The 23,947-nt window shown below is 35.8% G+C and overlaps 1 protein-coding gene across 2 annotated transcripts in view; it reads right to left on the bottom strand.

The window, feature by feature from the left end:
- Positions 1-23,947, bottom strand: part of spg (dedicator of cytokinesis spg) — an 869,351-nt gene that overhangs the window by 405,703 nt on the left and 439,701 nt on the right. For both annotated transcript variants that reach the window (XM_090390789.1, XM_090390790.1), the window contains 2 exons: positions 17,757-17,943; positions 14,697-15,007 (listed from right to left, as the gene is read on the bottom strand). In XM_090390789.1, the coding sequence (XP_090246915.1) occupies positions 14,697-15,007; positions 17,757-17,943 (498 nt within the window). The remainder of the gene's footprint in view (positions 1-14,696; positions 15,008-17,756; positions 17,944-23,947) is intronic.

Raw genomic sequence — 23,947 nt, 5'->3', positions numbered from 1 at the left:
ATATGAAAGATTATTCAAAGAATCTTCAGCAGCTCTAAAAAACGTTCCTAACCTCAACAAATTTGGGTGCATGAAACTGCCCCAAATTTGGGAGACTTTCATTATGAGAACTTCAGCCCAACGGCCAAGACTACCAAATTAGCCCGCAAGAGGGCACCATTAGGACTTTAGGAACAAAATTAGCGTCTTAATTTCTTCCTCATTTGCTTTGTTAGTTCCTTTAGTGCACATACCATATCTTTATGTTCCTGAAGATGACAATGTGACATTGTCGAAATATAGAAGTGATTCATTAAAGTTATCTTTAATTAATTTACTTTATATGCGTTGTTAATTCTGTAAATTAATTACCAATTATATTAGAAATTAAAGAACAGTTGCCCTAGTACAGAATCCACAGGTACCCCACTAGTCACCTTCAATATATTAGATTACACTTTGCCATATATTACTCTCTGGTATCTGACTGTCAGCCACCTTTTCCCATTCATGCTACTAGCTTTATATCCATTCTCATTTACTCCAACTTTTGTAACAGTTTCACATGTGTTATTCTGTCAAATGCCTTTGCAAAGTCCATCAGTATCATGCTGAGGGCATTTCCCTTATCTAATTCTACTATCATCCTATTATAAAACATTAGTAATTTACTAATGACCTACTTTTTACAAGCCATGCTACCTGCCATAGAGTATCATATTCCCATTCACCCATTTCTGATTTCACCTTTAACGACCACTCCTATGATATTAAATAGTCTGTAATTTGCTGCTGCTGTCTTGGAGCCACCTTTATGTAATGATGATGTTATTATCAGATCTAGCACTCTCAAACCACTGGTCTGTTCCATGACTGTTGTTTCAAGAAATTATCCCTTGGCAACTGTATAAATTCCACTTCCATCCTGACATACTCCCTTTTCTTCCTCCAACTTATGTTCCCCATAGTTGAAGTCTCTCATAATAATTGCTCAGCCTACACTCATTGTGCTAATATGCCAATTTTGTCGAAGATACAATATCTTTTACATCCAATTTCTGTAACTATATCTTATTCTGTCATCTCTTACTAATGTTTATAATTATTGACCAAGTCAAGCTGGCCAATGGCAGAAACTCCTCTCCTTTATTTCTGATACTTCTGGCATTATGTACATGCATTTCAACATCCCCTTGGACCTACAGTTATCCTTGTGTAATATTATTACCAATCCATTCAGATTTGAAACCTGTGAAACTGCATTCACTACTGTGTAATTATTTCTGTGCACGCATGCACGCGCACATACACACAATCATTTGTCTCAGGAGTGGGTTGGGTGAATCCATGCTTGACTGCAACTCCCTCCCTATACTTCTAGTTTCCCTGAGTTTGTACTTCCAACCTCTCACCGAACAACACTCTCTCCAAACATCTAATTCCAAAACAATTAAAATGCAGTGCATCTGGCATATACAAGTTTCTCCTGCATGCAGAATCTTCTCATTGATTCATTAGTGTGCACCTATGCTTACACCTGATTTTGCATCAAACAATCTTCCTGTACTTCCTTCAATTCTAACTGCTGACTTACAACAGGATATGGACTATATATTGCTCTGTGTACTGTTCCATTTATCCCCACATAATTGTAGTGTTTTCAATAACTTTTCTCTTGGCACTTTATAATATGCTTTTTCTGGATCTACAAAATCGTCATAATCAATTTATTGATATGTAGAGAGAGTGTTCAGGCAACTATGACAGCAGTAGATGATTAAGTTCACATTATCATTAATCTCCTATCAACAATAAGTCTATTACTCGTCAGCACTCCAATATTGTAGTATCCAATATTTTGTGCTTCAAAGGCTCTACTAAGTGAATCAATCCACTCAGATTAGTCTTCCTCCTCTTCTGAGTGCTTTTCTTGGCATTAAACAAAAGTTTTGATAAACATTCCTCTCTCATTCTGTTGTTTAAATGACATTATCACCTTAGATTAGCTTTGCTCACACATTCTTGAATGCTAACAATGTAGGTTCCTTCCTTTCTAATATCTACATTTTTAATATGATTCTGCCATTGATACTATCTGTTAGGCCCTTAATTTTTTCTCAGAACTCTAATATGTTTGGTCTCTAGTCTTTGATGATATGCTGTAATAATCAATTCTCAGATCCATAACTAAAAACTGGTTTGAGCACTGTTTTTTATACTGAGTTTAGTGTTTTGGCTAATTTCTCTCTTATTTGAAAAACTTTTGAGAGGGTGTTATAGGATATTGGTTGATAACATTTTATTTTATATGGAAGGTGGGGAGAGGAAAAGGAGGCATCCATGGAAGTTAAGTTTGCATGCAGTTAAGAAAATTACGAGCTACATTTTTTCTTTTATAGAACCATGAGTGAGTGGAACTCATCCCTTGATGAGTCATTGACTCTCTGGGGGGTCTAATAATAATAATAATTGCTTCTAGGAATGTAAATATGATTTTCAAACCCTAGCTGCTTATTGTACTTACAGCAGGCTATATGGAATTACAGCTAATGCAACTAAAGCTATGAAAACAAGTGTATTACATATATGATTAACTGGTGGTTCTTCTGGCTAATTTTTGTCTGTTTTGTAGAATAAAAATTGAGTTTCTGGGAGGCAAACCCTACTAACTCCACATGAGAAGATTAATTGAACTTTAACTGAACAGTCCTTAAAAAGGTTCTTCACTTTCTAGCCAGGATCTAATCCCAGGTTTTAACAGCCACCAGAGTACTTCATCAATATCAACTAAAGCTTTCTAAGAGGCAAGACAACAACAGAACATTATACCAAATATGGTCTTACCAAGAATATTTTATGGGAAGAGAGAGGGAGAGATAGAGAGAGCATTAAAACACAAGACCCTAGTTGTGTTTTAATGTTGAAGCTCAAATGCCATTGGGTAACTATTCTTCAAAACATTGCACAAAAGCAGGCCTACAATATATTATCTAACTGCAAAATTTTCAAAAATTTAAATTAAATTAATGAAATTATTACTAAATAGTTTAGGGAAATAACAATGTAGACTAGGATATACATTAAAATAACTTTTTAATACAAATCCAATATTTCGGCAACGTCACGTTGCCATTTTCAACAGGAACTTGTGAGCAAGACACATGCAAGCAGGCACAGCAAACAGTAAATGAGGACGAAGCAGGAAGCTATTCTTTCTCCTAAAGTCCTATTGGTGCCCCATAGTGGGCAATGTTGGTATTCTTGGGCGAATGGGCTGAGGTCTTCTGATGTAGGTTTTCCAAATTTGAGGCAGTCTCATGCAGCCAAATTTGTTGAGATTTGGATTGTTTCTCAGAACTGAGGCTGATTCCATGAAAAGCCTTTCATACTTGTATTTACTACGGTGAATGATCGTGACTTTCTTAAACTGTATTCTATGGTGGGTAGCAAAGCATGTCTGCAAGACCAGAGTGGCTGTATTGGTGGAACCGGATGTAGTCCTTGTGTTCTGTAATTCTGATATTGGCTGTCCTGCCTGTTTGGCTAAAGTAGGACAGCTTACAGCTGCAAGGAACCTGGTATACACCAGGTAGGTGTATACCAGGTCTAGGGGGGAGGTTGGTCTTTAGTGGAGCAGATAAGGGATGCCAATTTCTTATATGGTCTGTAACAAGAAGTTAAGCCATGTTTTTTAGGATTTTTGTAATTTTTTCAGAGGTGCCTCTGATATAGGGTATGGTGATGGATTTAGAGTAATCCTTGTTGTGAGGGTGGGTGGGGGGGGGTTGTGGTTTATTGGTTTCAATATTTTTTGGATTGTTTTGGGATGGTAACCATTGGCTGAGAAAGTGTTGAGAATGTGGATTAGTTCTGTGGTTAGGGCATTGTCATTTGAACAGATAAGTTTAGCACTGTTGTGTGGTGTCTTAATGACACCATATTGTTGTGAGGAAGGGTGGTGGGATTGTTGGTGAATGTATCTGTCTGTATGGGTGGAGTTTCTATACACTGAGAAAACCAAGGTTCCACCAGGCTGGCAGGTGACTAGTGTGTCTAAGAAAGGAAGGAAGGCAGTTGTTTTTTTCTTCTTCTAAGGTGAATTTGATTCTGGGGTGGTGGTGGTTGTTTAAGTGTGTTAGGAAGGAGAGGAGTGCATCGGAGCCATGTGGCCAAATAGCGAACACATCATCTACATATCGAAGCCAAATGGTTAGTTTTTGTGTGGCAGAGTTTAAGGCTTTCTCTTCAAAAGTCTCCATATAAAAGTTGGCCAAGGGTGGGGAAAGTGGAGAACCCATGGGTGTCCCCTCTTTGTTTGTAGAATTTTCCTTGCCAAACAAAATAGCCTGAGTTCATTGTGAACTGAAATAGGGCTGTGATATCAGGAGGAAATTTAGCTTGGATTAGCTCTAAGGATTCTTTGAGTGGGACATTTGTGAATAGGGAGGAGATATCGAAACTGACCATTATGTCAGTGTGTTTTAGTGTAAGTTTCACACTATGCTGGCTTTGAAGTGGGCTGAGTTTTTTATATATGAAGGTGTGTTGCCAGTATAGTGTGCGAGAGCTTTGGCCAAATGTTTAGCTAGTTTGTATGTGGGGGAATCAATGCCATCCACTATGGGACATAATCGCACATTTTCCTTATGTATTTTTCGGAGTCCATAAATACAGGGGGGGGGGGGTATGGAGTTAAATGGTTTTAATTTGTTAGTGACTTCCACAGGCCAAGAAGTGACCTTCTTAAGGAGCCTGTGGAGTTTTCTAATTTGTGAGTTGGTGGGATTGTACTCGATAGGGAGGTAAGTAGCCCGATCTAACAATAGAGCTTTTAGCTTACCTGTATAATCCTTTTGGTTAAGCAATACTGTGACATTCCCTTTATCCGCTTTGGTGATTATTATTTGCTTGTTTTTCTTTAATTCCAGTAGAGATTTAATTTCTTTAATGGGCATGTTGGCTTTAGGTGGTTTTGCTTTGGTCAGAACACAAGCCACATCCAGTCTGATATCGTCGGCGACTTGGTTAGGAACGTGTCGTATCCCGCATTCAACTTGTATCATAATATCCTCTGCAGGTATTCTTCTGGGCACAATGGCGAAGTTGTGGCCACATTAGAGGGCGTCGAGTGCTTCAGGTTTCACAAGAAACGACGAAAGGCTGACTACTGTTTCAGTAGGAAGTTGCGGTTTCGAGATCGCGTTCTTCTTTATTAAATTTTCAAATTTTTTGATGTGTCGATCTCGTACTTTTTTAAACTCTTTCTCCGCTGCAGTGCACGAGATGTCGTGCAAAATAGACCACATTTCGAGGCTTAAGGTGCTTTAAAGGTCATCTTCGAGTGCCTGGATAGCTAAGTTAGCATCACTCAAGTAACAGCGAGTAGCAGTGATTTGTTCCCTGAGCAATGCTTGGCTGGCACGATAATAAATATGAAGAGCCTTTTGCGAAGAGAACTAGTGCCTCAATTTAACAGAGTTAGGCATTACCTGGTTATCCTAGCAGTGTTTTAGGAATGCGAGACGATTAAGTTGTCTTGATAGCTTCAACTTCATTTTACTGTAATGGCGGGCTTTACGTGGGGTAGAATCTCCATGGATTATCGTAATTCTAGTGGAAAGGCTTAGACGTTGGTTATGCATTATTACTAAATAGTTTAGGGAAATAACAACATAGACTAGGATATACATTAAAATAACTTTTTAATACAAATCCAATATTTCGGCAACGTCACATTGCCATTTTCAACAGGAACTTGTGAGCAAGACGTGCATGCAGGCACAGCTAACAGTAAATGAGGACGAAGCAGGAAGCTATTCCTTCTCCTAAAGTCCTATTGGTGCCCCCTAGCGGGCAATGTTGGTATTCTTGGGAGATTGGGCTGAGGTCTTCTGATGTAGGTTTCCCAAATTTGAGGCAGTCTCATGCAGCCAAATTTGTTGAGATTTGGATTGTTTCTTAGAACTGAGGCTTATTCCATGAAAAGCCTTTCGTACTTGTATTTACTACGGTGAATGATCGTGGCTTTCTTTCATCGTATTCTATGGCAGGTATCCAGAGCATGGTCTGCAAGACCAGAGTGGCTGTATTGGTGGAACCAGATGTAATCCTTGTGTTCTGTAATTCTGATATTGGCTGTCCTGTCTGTTTGGCCAAAGTAGGACATTTAACTCCATACCCCCGCCGTATTTATGGACTCCCAAAAATACATAAGGAAAATGTGCCATTACGTCCCATAGTGGATGGCATTGATTCCCCCACATACAAACTAGCTAAACATTTGGCCAAAGCTCTCACACACTATACTTGCAACAAACCTTTATGCATAAAAAACTCAGCCCACTTCAAAGTCAGCATAGAAAACCTTACACTCAAACACAATGATGTAATGGTCAGCTTTGATGTCTCCTCCTTATTCACAAATGTCCCACTCAAAGAATCCTTAGAATCCAAGCTAAATTTCCTCCCGATATCACAGCCGTATTTCAGTTCACAATGAACTCAGGCTATTTTGTTTGGCAAGGAAAATTCTACAAACAAAGAGGGGACACCCATGGGTTCTCCACTCTCCCCATCCCTGGCCATTTTTTATATGGAGACTTTTGAAGAGAAAGCCTTAAACTCTGCTCCACAAAAACCAACCATTTGGCTTCGATATGTAGATGATGTGTTCGCTATTTGGCCACATAGCTCCGATGCACTCCTCTCCTTCCTAACACACTTAAACAACCACCACCACCCCAGAATCAAATTCACCTTAGAAGAAGAAAAAAACAACTGCCTTCCTTTCTTAGACACACTAGTCACCCGCCAGCCTGATGGAACCTTGGTTTTCTCAGTCTATAGAAACCCCACCCACACAGGCAGATACATTCACTAACAATCCCACCACCCTTCCTCACAACAATATGGTGTCATTAAGACACTACACAACAGGGCTAAACTTATCTGTTCAAATGACAATGCCCTAACCACAGAACTAAACCACATTCTCAACACTTTCTCAGCCAATGGCTACCATCCCAAAATAATCCAAAAAATATTGAAACCAATAAACCACAACCCCCCCCCCCCCTCACAACAAGGATTACTCTAAATCCATCACCGTACCCTATATCAGAGGCACCTCTGAAAAAATTACAAAAATCCTAAAAAACATGGCTTAACTTCTTGTTACAGACCATATAAAAAATTGGCATCCCTTATCCGCTCCACTAAAGACCAATTCCCCCCCCCCCCCTAGACCTACCTGGTGTATACCAGGTCCCTTGCAGCTGTAATCTGTCCTACTTTAGCCAAACAGGCAGGACAGCCAATATCAGAATTACAGAACACAAGGACTACATCCGGTTCCACCAATACAGCCACTCTGGTCTTGCAGACCATGCTCTGGATACCTGCCATGGAATACGGTGGAAGAAAGCCACGATCATTCACCGTAGTAAATACAAGTACGAAAGGCTTTTCATGGAATCAGCCTCAGCCCTAAGAAACAATCCAAACCTCAACAAATTTGGCTGTATGAGACTGCCTCAAATTTGGGAAACCTACATCAGAAGACCTCAGCCCAATCGCCCAAGAATACCAACATTGCCCACTAGGGGGCACCAATAGGACTTTAGGAGAAAGAATAGCTTCCTGCTTCGTCCTCATTTACTGTTTGCTGTGCCTGCGTGCACGTGTCTTGCTCACAAGTTCCTGTTGAAAATGGTAAAGTGATGTTGCCGAAATATTGGATTTGTATTAAAAAGTTATTTTAATGTATATCCTAGTCTACATTGTTATTTCCCTAAACTATTTAGTAATAATGCATAACCAAAGTCTAAGCCTTTCCACTGAAATTAATGAAAGGATGCCAATACATTTATTATGAGAGCATTAATAAAAAAAGGAAATCAAAGAATGACTAAAATAAAACTAGAAACCTCGATACTGTTAGCTGCAAAGTTGTCTTCCACCTCTGCTTTTTTTTGGCTTTTATGTTGTTCCAAACCTTTCAAGAGGGAACTAAAAGGCTTTGGACCCATGATAAGTTGAATATTATAAAAAAACTAGTAGATCAACCAATGACAAAATATCAGATGATCAGGAACCAGGAAGTTAGTGAAGATTCACTTCCTTCACTCTTACTTGACCTTCTTTCCTTTAAAACCTTGGAGTGATGAGCAGGGTAAATGGTTCCACCAAAGACATCATGATATGATAGCAACATTATCTGACAAAATGGAATGCTAGAATGACACTGTGACTACTATTAGTTTCTTCAAAGAGAGAGAGCAAAGGAAACACAATGGCGCTTATAATCGAACACTTATAACCACATTAATTATTGTTTGTAGTTATAAGTGTTCTAAGTTATAACTTATAACTTGTTATAGATTATAAGTGGGGTCATTTCCACAAGCCGAGTTTAATAACTTGGCTTGTGGAAATGAAGGCTAACCGTGGACAGGAATTACTAAACTGCCAGCATGGTTAGTCTAGTAATTGCACACTCATTCTTCCACCACAGCCTGTATATAAGTTTAAATCCATGGATATTTCTATGTCTTGTGATGTGAGATCTATTTCATTACCTCGTGTAAGACTACCATTCTGCTTATTGGAAGTCTGAAGTGGCTCAAAAAAGTTCTGCTTTTGGTTTCTACAGCAGAGTTTCTTGATAATGTATAACTATTAATTAATAATATGATTATTAATAAGATTATAATAGAAATGTCAAAGAGATTAGGTAAAGTGTGTGTGTTTGTCATATGTTATCTCATTTATCATGTTGAAAATCAATAATTATGACCATTCAACTTCCACCACAGCCTGTATATAAGTTTAAATCCATGGATATTTCTATGTCTTGTGATGTGAGATCTATTTCATTACCTCGTGTAAGACTACCATTCTGCTTATTGGAAGTCTGAAGTGGCTCAAAAAAGTTCTGCTTTTGGTTTCTACAGCAGAGTTTCTTGATAATGTATAACTATTAATTAATAATATGATTATTAATAAGATTATAATAGAAATGTCAAAGAGATTAGGTAAAGTGTGTGTGTTTGTCATATGTTATCTCATTTATCATGTTGAAAATCAATAATTATGACCATTCAACTGTCAATGCTGATGCAGTACTACTATCTTGGATCCACTATTCATTGTTTAAAATTATGTCTAATTGAATGTTGGCATAACAGCAATATAAAAAAAAAAAAATAAACAAAAGAAAAGAATGAAGTTAGCAACATTGAAAAAAAAGTCCTACTACTGACACATTGTTATATACCATACAATATGATAAAACATAGACCTTGCATAATCCCATCCAGATGATGATGATTAAAGAAGATTAATTAATCTTACTCTCAAACTAATCAAACTTGCTTTATATATATTGACCCCACTCACACGAGGGGTTACAAGACCTGCAATACAACAGTGCCACATTGGGGAAAGATGTTCTAAAGAACAAAAATAAATCAAAGTAATATGATTAAAAGGTGGCTCAATATGTTTGGAGATGAATTATGTACAGATGTTGACCAGTGGCTCCTCATGAAACACTGATGAAGATAGCTATAAAATAAAGCCTAATGTAGAAACAGAGCAACTGTGATAGAACAAAACAGGATAATCCTTAATATACAGTATAATAAAGAATACTTAGGAAATTTTGGGTGCACCACTTCAAATGTGAGAACAACATTCTAAGAGTGTAGGCATTTAGTAGAAGAGATAGTGTTTTGAATGAATGATGAGAACAAGAATATAATTTTTTTTTAAGAGGCTATGGATATAACATGTTTTTGCCAGGGTAAAACAAATTTTGACTGGAAATCAGAACATTTGTCAGAAGTAAAGGCAGAACATTATTAAAGAGGAGAGAAACAATATCTTGTTGCTTCCAAGAAATAAAGCAGACCTATGTTTTAATAGCACTGAAATTCACTGGATTACCTTCACCCATTTGATAATGGTGAGATCAGTGTTTTTATGCCAATAGTTATAGGAAATCCTGAAGCTTGAATCATTTTAGTACTACAAGGTTTCTCAAATTAAGGGGAGTATACTGAGCAACAACAATAATATTTGATGCAGGTTTCTATGGTAATTACTTCATGGTACGCTGTGTCACATTGGAACATTTAGGTTATTCTGAAGCACTAGTCTATTTTCTCATTTGTTTTCATCACGCTTAAAGTTAGAATATTTTGTCAATACCTCTTTCTAATAATGTTATCCTTAGAAAATTCAGGGCTAAGAAATTAAGACACTGAAGGTGTTTTTCACAGAAAGCTGTGTTCTTCCATGCACCAAATAGGAATTATAATAATGATTCCTATTTGGTTAAAAACCTTGCCAGTTTATCAGTAGTGTGGCATTCACCACACTACTGATAAACTAAAAAATAGCATATATTCTTTTTTATATTAAATATTACTCTTAGTGCTGTAATCCCCTAAAAGTTTATTCACCCAGCAAGATTTTCATAAATAAAAGCAGCATTAGATAGATGCAGTAAACTCTCACTAGAGAAAACTAACCAAAAGTCTTGGCTAAAGGCCCATAGGACTAAAGCTATGCTAAAGGAAATTCACTACAACAAACTTTAGTTTGTTGTAGCAAATTTAGTCCCTTTGGTCCTATGAGTTAACTATAATGACAGTCAAGTATATTATATTAATCATACATATGGCTCATTAGTTAGTTAAAAATATAGGTTAGTTTTATATTACTAGCAATAGTTAAGAAATAGCTCAAATATTGAAAATGAACATCTTTACTTGCATTTATTATAAGTTAAATTTATACTTAAAAAAATTCATAACAGTGCTTCATGGTATAAATTATGTCAAGGGAAAAAAATTAATAATTTTGTAAGTTGCTAATAGTTTGCTTGATTTCCAACCTGTGTCTTCAGCACACAAATTGTAACTGTTATAAAGTGCAAAGCATTCAACTAAGACATTCGGAAAACAATTCAAATTGTAACCGAAAAGGAAATAATGTCCTATCAAAATTTACTGAAAACTGGCAAAAAGGAAGTTAATTCAGAAAGATGTCAGGCTAGATGTTGTTTTAAGAATAACAATATTCCAGACTTTGGCAAGTAAATGCAGGCATATTTACTGAAGACAGGAGTATTTCATAGCTGCTAATTCTAATAATAGTCTCTCAGATTATAGCAACTTCTATGTAGAACAGCTGCCTTCTTTCATTTAATCCTGTACGACAGCATATCCAGAACATAATGTACCAGTCCATGATGTATCAGTCCAATAGTAGGCTAAGTTGCAGACATACAGAATTTTTATACTCCAGAATGTGCAAGTTCATGAAGCTGCCCTTCATCCCTTCTCTGAAGAATGGATACTTCCAATTCTTCATAATCTCCACACCAAATCATTCAGTCCACTAGCAAAGTTTTCATATTATCTGGAGTGTGAGGTGTGGCAGGGATGGGGACATGAAGCATTTTATCTACTTTATAGTCTACTTTTTACAATCATTGATTAAATATTGGTGAAGATCATTGAGTTCTATGGAGAGAGCTGTGTCATGCGAAAAATAGTCCTAGCTCTGTGTTTAAGTTTTGAGAATGCTGTACTTTTGGGATGGATGATGGCATGACAGCAGGTTTTTTTTATAAACAGAAAGGACAATAAACCATCTGAAAGATGTGCAAGCAATATGTCTAGAAAGGAAGACAATTATTATTTTTTTTTTTGTTCTATTGTGAAGTGAGCACATGTTTGAATGCTAGCTGTTTAAAATGCATTAAAATTAACCTAATATGGCAGGAGTAGACAGTTGTTTACATGTTTTTTTTTCTTTTCGGATACAATTTGATATTAATTGCATGCCTGCCTTGAAGTGCTTTGCAAAATAGTTCTTAAAAAATACAGATGAAAGTAATGTCACATGTTTATTAAACAATAAAAATAAAAGAATAAACATCCCGACAAGTTTCGTTTGTCATAAGATTTACATCATCAGGAGTAATCGTGTATAAAAGTTCAACATAACAATCGAAGATTATTGATAACTAATAGTTAATTAGATGTTTTCTGACTTCACAAACTGTTTGTTAATTGAGAACCCGAATACAAAATGAGACATTCGTTATTGTATGCTTGTTGGAACAATGCTGGTTGTTGCCACGTTCTGTGGCTCACACGTGTTGTATCCGAGGCAGTTAAATTTTTTATGAAGGCAGACCACACTTGATGTAAAATCACGCCTTGATTTTTGTTGCACTGCATAGGGATTCTAAGTATTTTTGCAGCTTCTTTAAATTTTCTTGTGAAACATTTCTTATCAATATATGACATGTTTATCTGTTGCCAGAGTACTTGATGGCCAGTAGTAGCTGTGTGGAATGCTAAGCCTGATTTGTTTTCCCTTTTTTTTTTCCCCGACGTCTTTTATATGTTCAGCCATGCGGATCTCTCCTGACCTTCCCATCTGGCCTATGTAATAGATGCCACAAGAACAGTGAATCTGACAGATGCCTGGTTTTTTCATGGGATGATGTGGAGGTTTTCGTGGACGTATGAATCTTGATCATTTTTAAAGGAAGAAAAACCATTTTTATGTTGTATTTGCGGAGCAATGTAGCCAATTTGTCTGTGACATTCTTGATGTATGGCAGCATGATTGCATTCTTGAAATCTTGTTTTGATTAGGGAGTTGCAAGAACTGTATTAAGAATTCTTTTGATTGTCTTGGGTTCAAAACTTAAATGTGAGCTTCTGTGTCAGGTAGTTTAATTCTTCATCTCTCTTCATCTGTGTGCTAGATATATTGTATGCTCTGTCTCTCAAGGTTTTAATTATGCCTATTTTTTGCTGATGATGTAAGTCTTACAATGAACGAAACTTGTTGGGATTTTTATTATTTTATTTTTATTGTTTAATAAACATGTGGTCTCAATACTGAAAACTATCTCCAGAACTGCTTACCCACAGAAACCTTTGCTTACAGAAAGTAATGATAATTCAGCAGTTAAGAGTAGCAGCTTATTAACTTAATGACATCATATAAGTCAACTAAGAGGCACAGTAATTCAAAATCATCTATTCAGATGATTACAGCTAACTGCACGGCAGCATTATAAGCACTGATAACTAAATACTTAAGGAATTGACAGCATACACTAGAAATATAAATTAAATCGACTTTAATATATACTTTCTGATATTTCGGCAACGTCACGTTGCCATCTTCATGGGAAGTTAAGATAAACACACGTGCATACTACATAACAGCAAATGAGAAATGAAGCGAGGAAGCTACCGTTTTCCTAAAGTTCTGATGGTGCCCCCTGGCGGGCATTCTTGGCCTTTGTGCTGAAGTTCTTCTGATATATGTTTCCCAAATTTGGGGCAGTCTCATGCTAGTCACTCACCAACCTGATGGAACCTTGGTTTTCTCAGTTTATAGAAAACCACCCATACAGGCAGATACATTCAACAACAATTCCCCCCCCCCCACACACACACAACAATATGGAGTTATTAAGACACTATTCAAGGCAAAACTAATGTGTTCAAATGACCAAGCCCTAACTACTGAACTAAATCACATTCTTAACACTTTCTCAGCCAATGGCTACCCCCCCCCCCATAAAAATCCAAAAAATACTAAAACCAGTTATCCACAACCCACCTCCCCCTGTTCACAAAAAAAGATTACTCTAAATCCATCAACATTCCCTACATCCGAGGCACCTCAGAAAAAATCAACAGAATCCTAAAAAAACATGACTTGACTTCTTGTTACAGACCATATAGAAAATTGGCATCCCTTATCTGCTCCACTAAAGACCAAACACTTCCCTTAGACCTACCTGGTGTATACCAGGTCCCTTGCAGCTGTAAATTGTCCTACTTTGGCCAAACAGGCAGAACAGCAAATATCAGAATCTCAGAACACAAGGACTACATCTGATTTCACCAGTACAGCCACTCTGGACTTGCAAACCATGCTCTGGATACTCGCCACAGAATAAGGCGGAAGAAAGCCACAGTAATACACCACAGCAAGTTCAAATATGAAAGACTATTCATGGAATCAGACTCAACCCTTAGGAACATGCCAAATGCTCAACAAATTTGGATGCATGAGACTGCCCCAAATTTGGGAAACATATATCAGAAGAACTTCAGCCCAAAGGCCAAGAACACCTAATATAGCCTGACAGGGGGCACCATCAGGACTTTAGGAAAACGGTAGCTTCCTCGCTTCATTTCTCATTTGCTGTTATGTAGTACTTTCATGCACGTGTCTTTATCTTAAGTTCCCATGAAGATGGCAATGTGACGCCGAAATATCGGAAAGTATATATTAAAGTTGATTTAATTTATATTTCTAGTGTACGCTGTCAATTCCTTAAATATTTAGTAATCATGCCTAACCAGCGAATAAGCCTTTCTACAAGAATTATAAGCACTGTATTATAAGTGAGTCATCATTCCTCATTTTTTTTAATCTAAAAATGGAAGAAGAGGAAGAGGATTACAGTGAAGTTACAGTGTATTTTTATTTTAATGGCTAGCTAAAAATCACATAGCGAAAGACTACAGTGAATGCACAAAGTTGACTCAGATCAAATTAGTCACATCCAGCATTTCATAGATAGGATTCATATAAAAGTACAATTATGGTTAAAATTTTAATAACATAAATACTCTCTACTAGCTGTATTTTAAAAATTTAGACTTTCTTACAGCAACTGAGGAAGTCCTGTCAGCATTCTTCACAGTTTGTATTAAAATCTCCATTAAGCCAAGTGTTAGGATTTCCACTTCTTGGCTCACACCCATTTCAGAAACAGATAAGGCACTCATATCACTGCTTTGAAGCTGAAAAGTACAGCTGTATTCAACATAAGGCTGATGATGCTGTTGTCTTTCTAGCTCATGATGTAGAAACCTTAGAATATCACCAAGAATATCGGCACAGAGTCGTAATTCTTGTTGATGAATCATGTGTTCTCTAAGATGGCGAGTAATAACATCCAGGAGTTCGATCCTAGAACCTAAACAGAAGATAAGTTCATATTTTCAAAATACATTTCAGAGAGAGAGAGAGAGAGATAATATGTAGTTATGTATTATCTAATTTTCTAATAAAGCTAATTTGTTGGGTAGAGGGATAAGTGATATTTTCTTCAAATATCCTTACTAATATCTTCTGGTACTGTATTTTTATAGTCCTACTTAATGTGGCTACATTTGTAAATCCTATTTTGATTCTAATAACTGGTGACATTTATTTCAAATATCTGTATTTTTAGTATCTTGTGGTAATAAAAGTAAAACATGTTCTACTTAATGTGCTACATCTGTAAATTCTATTTTATATTCTAATAACTTATAATTTTAATATAAAGAGAGAAAGAAGGCCATTATTATTTTCAGATCCAGAGTCAAAAATGAATCTTCATTAATCACACACATACAATACATATTGTGCCTTAAATGCATTCATGTGACGACATGTGCAAAGCACATGTTGTGTGTTCAGAACCAAGGCTGTAGTGAAGTAGCATGATGTAGCACAGGCGAGCGCCTGCAAGAAACACCTCAGATTCATGTGTTTGATTTTGAATTAATTTTTGGTCATTGTGAGTTCAGAAACCTTTTACTGTTGAAAAATTTTTCGCAACCTCCACATTCAGTTATGTGACCCTATTTGAGGTTGTGACCCACAGTTTAAGAGGCTCTGGTCTACACCACCTAGTCGAAAATTTAATATCTCCTAGAGTGCTTCTTTCTAAGTACAAAAATCATCTGACTGAACAATAAAATTTCCACAATATATTACTATAAAGCATTTGGATGTCATATTGCTGGTTTCCAAATCCATGTTTCTTTCTAAACTTACATAAATGGTATTTTAATTCATTAATTATAAAAATCAAAATTCTCTTCCCATAGCTAACAGGTAGTGGTTACTATAAAAAAATAACTATTTTATCTGCTTCTTTCTCCTTGTGACCATCATCCCTCATTAAGGTTAATCTTCCATATTCATTCTTCCTCTCACTTGCCACATAATGAAATAACTCTTTGAGATTTACTTTGGCCTGCTCAGCTAGATTCTTCTCATAATCTGATTTTACCTTCCTTGTCATGCTGGTCATCTTTTTTACCTGAGCTTTGTACTGTTCATGAAATTTCTGGTCACCTTTCTCTTTATATACTCTCCAGAGCATTTTATTCTTCTGCAGCTCGTGCTTAATGATATAACTTATCCATCTAACTCCTACCCGATTAAACCTCCTTGCCTTAAGTATATAATTTAATACTGCATCCTCTAGACGACCCTTAACTATATCCCATGCATTACTAACATCCTTATTCTGCGGTGTTTTATGCCATGGCATAGATTCAAGCTTCTTCCCAAGTATGTCATAATCACCTGCCATGTAGTTCCACAAATACCCCTTCTTGGAAGAATAATCCTCATGTTTTACAATCTCCCAAGTCAAGACTGCATGGTCACTTTCACCAATTGGAGAATTGAAATAAAATTTAAACTGATTCTCATTCACTAGAAGAAGAGAGTTTTTATTTCATATCAATATCAATAATATGAAATTACTAACTACAAATAATGCATCTAAGAAGAGGTAATGATATATTGTCATCTTGGTTATGGATATCTCTAGAACAGGTAATGATAAATTGTCACCTTGGTCATGGATAGCTCTTCTGGTCCTAGGACCAGGTTCAATATTCTCCTATCCCTAGTCTCTTCCATCACATGCTGCCGTAAGTAATTATCTCAGCAGGTATATAAAATTCTATTTCCTTCCTTCCATGTGATCTTTCTTTCTTCCTTCAGTCTATATCTCCATAGTTGAAGTTCCCCATAATAATCACTCGACCTGTACTCGTACTAATTTGGCAATGCATGTCTTATAGATCATCTGTGGAACTCCCTTGGTCTATAGCAACAACCAACTGTATATTTTGTCTTACTGGACTTAATCTCATGCTAGATTGCTTCAAATGAACAGCAACCCTCCTACCTGTCTCCTATTCTCTTTGTTGCAATTTATCTGCTATTGTCAGCAGTACTCCATCCCCATCCTATCTTCTCTATCTTCCTGGAAAATAGTAAACCCTTTACATTCAATCCCTGTAACTACATCATCTGCTGTTAGCCAAGTCTCACTAATGCCTATAACTTTTGCCGAGGTTGCATAATCAATGCCAAAAACTCCTCTCTCTTGTTCCTGATAGATTGTTTGTCTGGTTGTCGTTATTCCTTCAGATCACCTGCTTCTTTCTTTTTTCAGTCGTGTTTAACTCTTGCCCTTGGCACTTCTGTAATTTTTCAATTTTGCACATTGTCCTATGAAGGATAGCATTTAAGCATGCTAATTCTTTATAAATATCCATTTTGTTCTCCTCCTTTTCCACAGCTGCATGTTTGACATTAATAACATAATTTTCCATCTTATCATTGGTATTTGTTGCATTCTCATCACAATTCATTATTTTTTTAAAACAGGCTGGGTTTATTGTAATAATAAATTTTAAAAAACAAAATAAAAATGCAACCAACAACAAGTTTGTAGAAAACTTGGCAAAAAATAACCAGAACTATCCTATTAAGATAGCAGATCACACGGGAACTACAAAATCACACTAAAAAAAAAAAAAAAAAATTTAAAATGATTCTCATTCACTAGAAGAAGTTGTTTTATTTCATATCATTATCAAGAATATGAAATTACTAACAAATAATGCATCTGAGAACAGGTAATGATAACCAACCTGCATCTTTAAAGATATCACTTTTAATGGTGTCATGAACACACTGAAGTTTAGCTTGTATAAGTTGAATAGGAGGATCAGCTGGAAGACAATCCACTGTTAGCTTTACTATTTTAGCTACTTCTTCTACTGGTATCACTTTTAATAACTGTTCATAGATATGGCTAAAACTGCTTACAAGAGCTGTCTATAAAAAGAACAAAAATGTGAATACTTTGTTGTTGTTCAACATGTTAATGAATTTTTAGTCAAAACCAAATTCATTCCACATTCAATTTTAAGTTAAAAGTTATCCTAAAGGTGAAATTTAGTTTAACAGACATGAATTCATGGCAAATCAGAGTAACTACAATGAAATCACCAAATTCCAGATAACTTTTATCCTACTCTAGTGTAGAATATTCATTAATCAGAATAAGTCTTATGCAAGGAATCAACTTACACAACAACATAATATATCATGTGATATAATATCAATACAGCTGAGTGCAACCACAGCAATGAGTTGGAAGGGCTATCATTCCTTATCATTAAAAAAGGTTAGCAACTGCAAGAATTGAATGTAATTAAAATAAAACTTTAAATTAAAAGGCATGTTGGATTTAGTTGGTTGGAATTACAGATGAAGCAATTAACACAATGAAGTCGGTATATTATAAGGATGAATTACCTTGTAGGCACAATGAGTGTTCACCTAAAGCACTACATATTCTATAGGACCAGTTTCAGTTGTTTTAATATTAAAATTTGTAGCCAATTATATATTATAAAAATTTATTTTAAAAGCATTAAAAATTCTATTTTTTATTATTAAAATGTATTTTATTATTTCGTTAATATAAATCGAGAGACCTTCATTAGGCAAAAGCATCCCTGATGTTATTGCTGAAAATTGCATGAACTCACTGGTCAGTTTCTTTTTTTCAGAGAATGGGAAAATCCAAATGTCTAAGAGAGATAGAGACCCTCACAAACATTCCTAACATCCTGGAGAGAATTCATAATGAAGTCTTTTCAATGAGTATCGTAACTAGGCAGGGAGGCTGGAAAATTCTGATAAACATCTAGAACAAAAATGATATTAAAGCAACTGATATAACCACAAGAAAGAACATAAGTTACCTTCAGAACTCTGCTACTAGTATGTACTTTCTTGTGGTTATATCAGTTGATTTAATATCATTTTTGTTCTAGCTGTTTATCAGAACTTTCCAGTCCCTCCATCATATGTTGTTAACTACCAAGTGCACTATAAAATTGAAGTAAAATCAAGATGATTGGAAAGAAATAGAAAATTAAGTATTATCAGTATTCATTATGACAAAGTTAAAAAAAATTAAGTATCACAAAGAAATTAGAAAATCATCATAATATGACAATGCATTATCATGTTCATGATATTAAGTTGCTACTTGTAAACAAAAGAAAAGAATAGAATAGTGACAGATTACATATTTAATAGCTAATCTACATAAAAATAGAGCACAAATGAACTAGTTGCAAAATTACAACATACAATTTCTATGTTATAATTTTCTTAAAAAATAGTTATGAATAGTCAACCTATAAGCTTTACCACCAGAACTTGTTGCTAATAACAGAGAGAATAAGGCTTTTCTCTCATATCAAGAAGTGAGTTTATGAAAGAGAAGTCTTTATATTCATAACATCAAGTGAGGCAACCATTATCAGTACTGAGCTGCTTAACTATCACTCAGAAAGGAAAAAATTACAAATTGTTCATGCAAATGGTTTACGGACAATTCATCACGAGAAAATTGATCGTGGGGAAAATTCATCGTGAGGGAAAATTCATTGCAGAAAAAATTTGCTGAAAGCGTTATTCGCTAGAAAATTAAGTCAGTTTGGTTTAACATGTGTTATGTAGAGGTGTGTGATATTTGATAGTAAATTGTATCTGAGAGATACTGTGAACTCCAATGCCAGTATAGTATTGGTTTAGTTATTTTTTTAATTTACCTTTGAAAATGGCTGGAAAAATATATCGATGGGATAATCCATCAGATGTTGAAGAGATTCAGCAAATGTTACCCGAGTACGATGATGGGAATGATAGAGTCGAATGAGAAAGTGACATTTGATAGTAAATTGTATCTGAGAGAGATGCCGAACTACGATGTCAGTATAGTATTGGTTTAGATGTTGTTTTTTTATGTTTCTTTTTTTCAATAATTTCTAGATTGCAACTGAAAATAAATAAACCATCATGTATTATATTTGTAGGTGTTTTTTTTTTAAGTTTTATTGCATTTCAGCACATACTAGTAATGAATGTATCTCTCTGATACACGCGACCTAAGCTGCAATTTTTTCGACTGCGAATTCCGCACGGTTAACCTCCCAACCAGCCAGGACAAACATCCAGCAAATCCTGGATATGAGTCAGACCACCTGTTGAAACAACATGGATATGAAGTGTATTTGACTGTCATATCCATTAGAAGGTGCGATAATCCTTCATGCTGATGAGAACACTTAACCAAGTTACCTCGCATACGTAGCCATGTTCAGTTACCTACTGCCAGAAACGCATTGCTTGCCGTTTGCTCAGTAACTGGAATTTAAATTATATTACCAATAGCATTAAATTACATTAAATTAAATTATATTACCTATAGCATTAAAAACTATAATTATATGAAGTGCAAATAAGAGATACTTTCATATTTCTTCACTTAAGATTGTATCACACTGGAGAACAATGCCACTATCATTTTTTTTTTTTTTGCTAATTATCTTAGTCGCCAATACATTTTATTTTCCCAGAACTTAATTCAAGATAATTATTTTTGTAAAACAATTATTTTATAAATTGATAAAAATCTGAATCTTAAAATAAATACAGCCTCCATCAGTTACAAATTATTTTCTTTATTTTTTATTCATAATATTAATTAGAAAATTAGTTCACAGATTGCATGAAGGTTCACACTTCTTCATCATCATCATCATCATCAAATTCCTGCCATGTACCCTCAAGGGGTGTACAGGATATGACAGTACTACATGAAAAAATTACATCATTACTAACTTCCTATCTACAATTTTCCTCCAAATCAGTCTGTTACTTGTCAAGACTCCAACATTATCAGATCTTATATTTCTATCGTCTAAGGCACTTTGTACCGTATCAATCCACCTATATCTTGGTCTTCCTCTGGGTCGTTTTCCTGCCAACCTGGCAGAGAACACTTGTTTTTCTAATCTTTCCTCTCCCATTCTATTTAAGTGACCACACCATCTGAGATTAGCTCTGCTAACGCATTCCTGGATGCTGACAATGTCAAGTTCTTTCCTAATATACTCATTTTTAATATGATATTGCCATTGATGCCATCTGTTCACGCCTCTAATCTTTCTCAGGACTCTCACATCTGCGGTCTCTAGTCTTTGGTCAAGTGTTTTACTTCTGACGCAGCTCTCAGATCCATAAGTTAAAATTGGTTTGAACACAGTCTTGTATACAGCTAATTTAGTGTTCCGACTAATTTCTTTCTTATTCCATATGAATTTATTCAATTGACTTCCCACGATACCAGCTTTGTTGATTCTGTTGTCTATTTCTATATTTAGTTTACCATCTTCAGTAAAAATTGTGCCTAAGTAGCTGAAATGTTTTACTTGTTCCACAGGTTCTCCATTCACAACACAGTTGATATTTTCAATGATTCTGCCTATTTTCATTGTCTTTGTCTTTTTATTGCTGACCTTCATACCATATCTATTACAACAGCTATTCAATTTAGTCAGAGAATCTTGCAGACTTGTAGCGGATTTATTTAGAAGTATAACATCATCCGCATAAAGCAAAGAGCTGACATTAACATCTCCAATTTTGATATCAGGTTTAATACCACATTCCTTCATAATGTGATCCATATAGATAATGAATAACAGAGGGGATAATGTACATCCTTGTCTCACACCAGATTTAACATTAAACCATCTTCCTGTACTTCCTTCAATTCTAACTGCTGACTCACAACTCAAATAAAGACTAAGTATTGCTTGATATAATGCCCCATTGACACCATATAACTGCAGCGTATTGAATAGCTTCTCTCTTGGCACCTTGTCATATGCCTTTTCCAAATCGACAAAACTTAAATACAGATCTTTGTTATATTCCCATGCTTTCTCGACTATTTGTCGTAAAGTGAAGATCTGATCCTGACAGCCTCTATTTGGCCTGAATCCAGCTTGTTCTTCACCAAGCTTTTCTTCCACAATTCTTCTCAACCGTTTCTCAAGTATACTTGCATAGATCTTGCCAGGAACACTCAGTAGGGAAATACCTCTGTAATTCTCACATTCAGTTTTATTTCCCTTTTTATATATGGGTACTATGAGAGCTCTACTCCAATCATCGGGAATTCATCCCTCTGTCCAGGCTTTCTGAACTATGCAGTGCAGCCACTGTAAGACTCTTATACCACCATACTTCAGCATTTCTGGTCGAATATCATCTACTCCTGCTGCCTTTCCACATTTCAAGCCTTTGATGGCTTTTTCTACTTCAAGTATGGATATGTATTCCTGACTGCATGCCTGGTCAGTGTTTTTTATCACTGTGCTGTCATCACTGCTTGTTTCATTTAGCAGTTTTTCAAAGTAATTACTCCATACTTCAAGGATATCTTTTTCTCCTGTTTTCATTTCACCTTTATCATCTCTAATTCCTTTTACAGCACTCTTTCCTTCATTCCTAAGCTTCTTCAACAACCTCCAGAATATTTTGCCACCTTCTTGATATTTATTTTCTATATTCTTGCCAAAGTCCTCCCATGACTTTTGTTTAGCTAGTTTTACACACTGTTTAGCTTTCTTACATTTGTCTCTGTATTTTGTAAGAGTAAAAGCTGACTTATTTGCCAGGAACTTTTGATATGCTTTCTTCTTTTCCTTCACTGCCTCTTTAACTTCCTGTGTCCACCAGGGAGTTCTGATTTTTTATCCTTCCAGACAACCTCACCACATGCCTCTCTGGCAGAATCAATCAATGTTTCCTTCAGAGTTTGCCACTGAATCTCCAAGGTTTGATTCCTGTTCTCAAACTCTTTCATTTTCTTTTCAATAATATTTTTGTATTTTAGTCTACAGTTTACATCTGAGAGCTGCTCAACTTTTATTCGCTTTAAAACTTTCTTACATGTTATTCTTTTCAATATGAAATTCAATTTTATCCTGCTCAAGACTAAATAGTGATCACTTCCAATTTCAAATCCTCTGTACACTCTGGTGTCCTGCACCAGGGAGAAAACATCACTATCAACAATAACATAGTCAATGAGACTTTTCTTATTCCTAGCCTCTTCTCTCCATGTGAATTTGTGCACATTTTTATGTTGGAACATGGTGTTAGTAATAACCAGTCCATGTCCTGAGCAGAAATCCAACAGATATTTGCCATTATTATTAGCTTTGCTCTTTTCTCCAAATTTTCCCAAAATATTTTTGTATGTCTCACAATCATTTCCTACTCTACTATTTAGATCCCCAACAAGGACCAACTTTTCCTTTTTCATTGTGTCAGTTGCTTTTTCTAAAGCCTCAAAAAATTCCTCCACTTCTACCTTAGTAGAACCTTCTGTGGGACCATAGGCACAAATAAGTCTCATTGTCCAGTTCCCCATTCTCATATTTGCCCACATTACTCTACTTGAGACTGACTGCCATTCAAGAAGATTAGCCTCGTATTTTCTGTTGAATACTATGGTTACTCCTTCTTTTCCTTGATTGTCATTGCCTGAATATAATATTTTGTATTTATTGCTCAGAAAGATCTCACCAGTTTTGGTCTTTTTTGTTTCAGTCACCCCTATTATGTCGATCTGGTACTTATCTAATTCCTCAGCTAGCTCCATTTCTTTGCCATTCAGGCTTCTTACGTTGATAATACCGATCTTTAACTCTGGTGATGTTGAGTTGGGGTTTGTTTTCAGATTTGTTCCAGTAGCTGACTTTTCGCTGTTCGCCCTGGTTCCCTGGCGAAAACAACGGGGGCCTTGTTTAACCGGGCGACGCCCCAGCCAGCATGAAATTTTGTCATGTTGTACCATCATTTTTTTTTATTTTGGTTTAACCAATAAGAATACAATTTGGTCGGCTAAATCCCAAATTGCCAGCCCATCCTCGTTCGTTCAGTATCAAAGTAGATACCCAACAGGGTG

The sequence above is a fragment of the Typopeltis vanoorti genome, chromosome 3, assembly GCF_054136105.1.
Source record: "Typopeltis vanoorti isolate ZY-2024b chromosome 3, IOZ_Tvanoo_1.0, whole genome shotgun sequence".
Lineage (NCBI taxonomy): Eukaryota > Metazoa > Arthropoda > Arachnida > Uropygi > Thelyphonidae > Typopeltis > Typopeltis vanoorti.
This window is presented reverse-complemented; position numbering and strand designations above follow the sequence as displayed.